Here is a 4,941-nt window from a genome sequence, read left to right on the forward strand (position 1 = left end):
TTCCAGGATGCTATACCATCCTTGTCCCAGAAAATATTTTTGATTATTCCATGATCCATCCGTAAAATATCATCTACCTGAGATAAACAGTATTGTTGCTGTTACTAGTAATCGATCTTGATCGATTCCTTGTTCTAGTAAAGAATGTGCCTCAGCCTAAAGTAGGAAACCGTTTCTGTCAATTTGAGAGTATCTCTAGGATCAACATCCAAACTGTTAAAAACTTTGTTGTTTCCTTCTTTCCATATGTACTATAAAATCCAAGCAAATTGGTGATTTTTTAATCCGGAGAAACTGTCCAAAATAAATGATCCTTATTTGCCAACAATAACCTAATACATATATAAAACGACAAATATAAATGAAGTTAATACTACATCAAAAACTCTGAGTCGTTTCCCTCCGCTTCCATAAACCCAAAATGGATCTTGCATCGGTCGTGTACTTGGTTGCACTGATGGTTGCGGCAACATACAAGTTCGTTCCGGCAACTCCGCCGATGATAACATATCTGTGGAAAGTGCTAAACATTCTAAACCTGGTACGGCAAGTGTGGACACACCTCTCACGTTTAAGCACTGTCCTTGCGCGACTTGTCCTGATCCTGATGATGGTGTTTCTATTCTCACATCTTTCATAAAAATTTCTGTGCATGGTACAGCCGCGCTACACCTAAAGTCAACTCCGTACTCTGACTTGGACGTCCCCACGAAATTACTATACACGACTTTGCTTACTTCAACCGCCGATGACTAATAAAAGTGAAAACAAAATACATTTTATCATTATGAACAATTTTGTGGTCGGAGTGTAACATATCTGTTTATGTTCTAATCAAATCTAACTTCACAGTAAGTACCTTATCATCTGTATTTTTCTCAGAACCTCCATTGTTGTAATGCTGATCGATTATGATCGGGTTTTCCACGTTATCTAGAGTAATTCCACTGAAAGTAATCCTTCTTGCGTAACCTGATCCTCCCTGTATATTACCAGAAAAATTATATAAAATAAACATTTTTTGATAAATTACTAAATGAGATTAACAAGACATGCTTCTTGCGTACCGGCCAGGTTTTGATCCGAGCCCCATTCGTAGTTCCTCTAAAGTTACAGTTTTGGACACATATATCCTCCACTGAAGCTGTCTCTCCATCTTTTCCCAAGCTTCCTATGCTATAATATATTTCACAATATACATTATTCTTAAATATCCTAAACAACATATTTCACATGATTTTTAAATATGCAATCAATAACAACTTGACATGAGTTTTAGATATGTCATAATAACATTTTCACATGATTATCAGATATGATCAGTTTTCACTTTTCAGTAGGACATTAATTGGTTAGACCTTATTCCATGGCCTGGTCCGCAATCTATACCGGAAACTCTGATGTTAGACGTCCCCGAGTTTATCGCAATGCAATCGTCACCTAGAATCATTACAACGTCATTTTCATAACGAGCCGATGATGAATAATTATTGGATGTGACATTCGAGGGACCGTCAGGTCCGCATTCTACTTTCCTATTTTTTTACGTTCATACATCATCCCGATTTACGTTCATACATCATCCCGATTTAAAATGATTTTTTCTGCTTTTTTTCCAAATTAAATAGCTTGAGAGACGGTTACATACCTGTGGCGATTACGCAATCCTGGATGATAACATTGGATGAAGCAGCGACGTCGATTCCATCAGTGTTAGGACTTGACTCCGGTGCATTTATCCGGAGATTTGAGATGCTCACACCGTTGCAATTGTTTATATGAATGTGAGCCTTTGCACTATCTACGTGCGTTAGTCCACTTAGTCTAAGGTTGTTGCAGCTCTTGAACTTCAATGCCTTAAATCACATAAAATAAAGCTTAAAAAAGTTGAAAAAAAGATAAAAAAGATAGCCCTAACGTGATCCTTACGGTTGGTCTAGAACTGCCTTTGTGTTCCCACCAGCTCGAACCCTGGCCGTTAATTACGCCGTTGCCTTCAACCACGAGCCCTTCTATGTCTGAGAAGAGAATCCATTGGTCTTTGTCTCCTTCCCAATTCCCTCTACTTGATGCAACCATATTGCCCAAAATCTACAATTAAATCAGCATATTCATCATCAATGTCAAGATAATAATCCATTAATAAAAAAACAAAGGAAAAACAGAGTACCTGAACAACAATAGGGGTCGATTTGCAAGAACCTTGAAACTTCAAGGGCTGTAACACAAATGTCATCCCTGCCGGAACGATAAGCTGCCCATCCCCTGTCCCGATACAGACAGCTTCCCAGGCTTTCAAGAACGCCTTCCAAGAAAGATAAAAAGTTACAAAATTTCAACATTTTCTTTTTCAAGATTTCAACATTATGATCTTTTGGATATATAATGAAGAAATATTTATTTACATTATCTATCTTGTACCTGAGAATCGTCTGTAACTCCATCTCCAATCGCTCCGTATTGACTAACATCCAATGCTCTCGAAGATGTAAAGATATGGAGAAAGAACACTGAGAAATTTAAGATCCAAGTCTTCTTCTGCATATATTAAGAAGAAAAAGAGTTAAATCATATATGATTCAATGTATTTACTATTTAAGAACATATATCGTTGAAGCTAAGGCTCTGAAGCAAAAGTTTTACCATGTTAAACGGATATTTTCCTATAGTAGCAGACAATGTGTGAAAAAGAAATGGAATGAAATAGATGAATACCTACTTGTACATTTTAATTTCTTACAATAAATGATAACATTTTAGCAAAAATAAAATAAAATAAATGATAACATTAAATTTCAGATTAATTACTTATGGTCATGGCGTGTAATTAATTAGAGTTTAAAAGTGTATCATCAAAAAATACTATTGTACCTCTCTTTCAAAAGTTAGTAAACATGTTCGTCAAAATTCAAATATAACAAAAGTAAAAGGAAATGAGTAAATACGAATGTACAAAGAAAATAGTAAATATACTTTACAAAGAAAATAGTAAATACCGGATTGAACACCCCTATTACGAATGTACAAAGAAAATAGTAAATATACTTTACCCTTAAAACACATCGTCGATGTATGCCGTAATATACGTGACAGTCCATTCCAGAGAGCTTCGATATAAACTAAATTGATATGTGGATGCATATATATGTCTCAAGAAACTTGCTTTTGCTTCTTTTTCTGTTTTTGGTTTTTGTCTATTTTTGACTTCGTGTTTTGCTTTTAATTACTTTTGTGTTAGCTTCGGTTTGGGTTTTTTCTATATTCTACTTTCCTATTTTTTTTATTTTACCTTTTTGAAAAAATATATACAAAAGTAATGCTGATTAAAGTTAAGAAGATATGATCCAAACCCGGGTTCAACGCCCAGCTTCTACATAATTTGAAATGTTTTGTGGAAGCCCCCTGGTCCAGAGGTTTGACCAAAAGTTCATTAATGCTTCTACACAAGGAGGTCTGGGTTTCAATTCCCGGAGAAAACAGAATTATGCGAATTAACGGAGAAACATCATACAAGAGATTTGCAGTATGGCGCAAGAAGTACCGTCAAGCATGGATCCGATAGGGCGGCTCAGGTGATGCAGTCAGGCGTGAATCCTCATAAAGCATGTAGAATTGTCAGCTGTAGAATCGTCTGTAATATTTCTCAGAGTTTGTAATAGCATAATATATCCTACGTTAAAAAAAAGTTAAGAAGAAGTTCTTAAAATTATGTACTGTTTTATAGTAAAAGAACAAGGAAAGCTTAATACTTACAAGCTTAAAAGATGACCGCTTAATTGTCAAAAAATTCTAGCTTAATCCAAAAAGTTATTGCTTAATTTTTATAAATTCTTGTTTCAGGAGTACTTACGAGTTTAATTTTTAAAATAATTTTGCTTTTCCAATATATACATGTCTAAACACCCCTATTCAAAACTACACTAGGCGCTAGTCGGGCGAACGATATGGGATAGCGAGTTAACAATTAATCGGGGAGTAATCGGAAATTAATCGGGACCTAATTTTAAATATATTTTTTATAAATATATTATGAATCATTAATTAGTTTGAATGAAAGTAGACAATTATTCAAAGTAGTCTAGTAGTTACATAATCCCCGCTCAGCATAAGAACCCGGGTTTGACCCTAGAACTATGCGTTTTTCTTCTTTCTAATTTTTTTTTGCCTTTAATGAAGTACACTAGCATCATTTTGTCTACATCTTTCTTAACTCTGTTTAGGATTTTCGATTTTACAGCTTTTCTATGGCCGTAAAACGTTATAATCACACATATCATCGGATTTTTGTGTGTTTTCATGTTTTTATAATTAAAATCTATATGTCATCAAAATACAAGATTTTAAGTATTCCAAACTCAATTTTTTTTTTTGTTGTTACCGATTTATTGGTCGACTACAGCCAACTTGCCACAGCCAAGCACCTCTTCGCCGACAAATCGCCCCTAGTACCCGCGTTTTCAAACAGGTCTAAACACCAATGATAGCAGAATGTTAGACAACCAGGCCCAATGGTAGCTCTCATGAAAACGTCAGGAGCTGCACTAATTCCAACAGCATATATTTAAAATATATGATGATCTCTTTTTTTCTTGGGCAACTCAAAATCTAATCTCTAATATTTTTGTTTCTTCTATAAGAGATAACTAGATTTTGACCCGCGCTTTCAAAGCGCGGGTTTATTTTTGTTTTTTTTCAATTGACAAATATTTAGTAAATGTCACATTTTCATATATTTGTGTTTTATTTTATAAAAGACTTAAAAATTTTATCTTTATTTATCGTATTTCATCTTAAATGACTATTTATGTTAAAAAAATTAAACTTTATTTTTTTAATGAATTAAGTTGGTATAACTCTGATAAATTAATTTTATTATGGGGTTAATATTTTAATTAAAAAATTATATACTTTTAATAAAGATTTATACTTTTCAATAAAAAA

At 33.9% G+C, this 4,941-nt stretch overlaps 1 protein-coding gene across 2 annotated transcripts; it reads right to left on the reverse strand.

Annotated features, from left to right (window-relative positions):
* Positions 1–305: 305 nt before the first annotated feature.
* Positions 306–3,106, reverse strand: LOC106333397 (probable polygalacturonase At3g15720). Of its 2 annotated transcripts, none has more exons than XM_013771848.1 (9): positions 3,051–3,106; positions 2,422–2,538; positions 2,171–2,305; positions 1,930–2,091; positions 1,649–1,856; positions 1,359–1,440; positions 1,068–1,176; positions 860–982; positions 306–752 (listed from the first exon to the last, which is right to left on the reverse strand). In XM_013771848.1, exons 1-9 carry the CDS (start codon positions 3,096–3,098, stop codon positions 333–335), a joined length of 1,404 nt encoding a protein of 467 aa, XP_013627302.1. In that variant the 5' UTR covers positions 3,099–3,106; the 3' UTR covers positions 306–332. The 2 variants fall into 2 exon arrangements, with proteins under 2 accessions (XP_013627302.1, XP_013627303.1); XM_013771849.1 differs by lacking the exon at positions 3,051–3,106 and adding an exon at positions 2,644–2,661.
* Positions 3,107–4,941: the final 1,835 nt, after the last annotated feature.

This window comes from Brassica oleracea, chromosome C3 (assembly GCF_000695525.1).
Source record: "Brassica oleracea var. oleracea cultivar TO1000 chromosome C3, BOL, whole genome shotgun sequence".
Lineage (NCBI taxonomy): Eukaryota > Viridiplantae > Streptophyta > Magnoliopsida > Brassicales > Brassicaceae > Brassica > Brassica oleracea.

Excerpts from the sequence above, each read along its gene's own strand:
- LOC106333397 (XM_013771848.1), bottom strand. The coding sequence starts at position 3,098 with ATGGACTGTCACGTATATTACGGCATACATCGACGATGTGTTTTAAGG. Across the intron at positions 2,092-2,170 it reads CGACCCCTATTGTTGTTCAG|ATTTTGGGCAATATGGTTGC; the intron begins GTACTCTGTTTT and ends ATTTAATTGTAG. Across the intron at positions 1,177-1,358 it reads GGACCAGGCCATGGAATAAG|CATAGGAAGCTTGGGAAAAG; the intron begins GTCTAACCAATT and ends AATATATTATAG.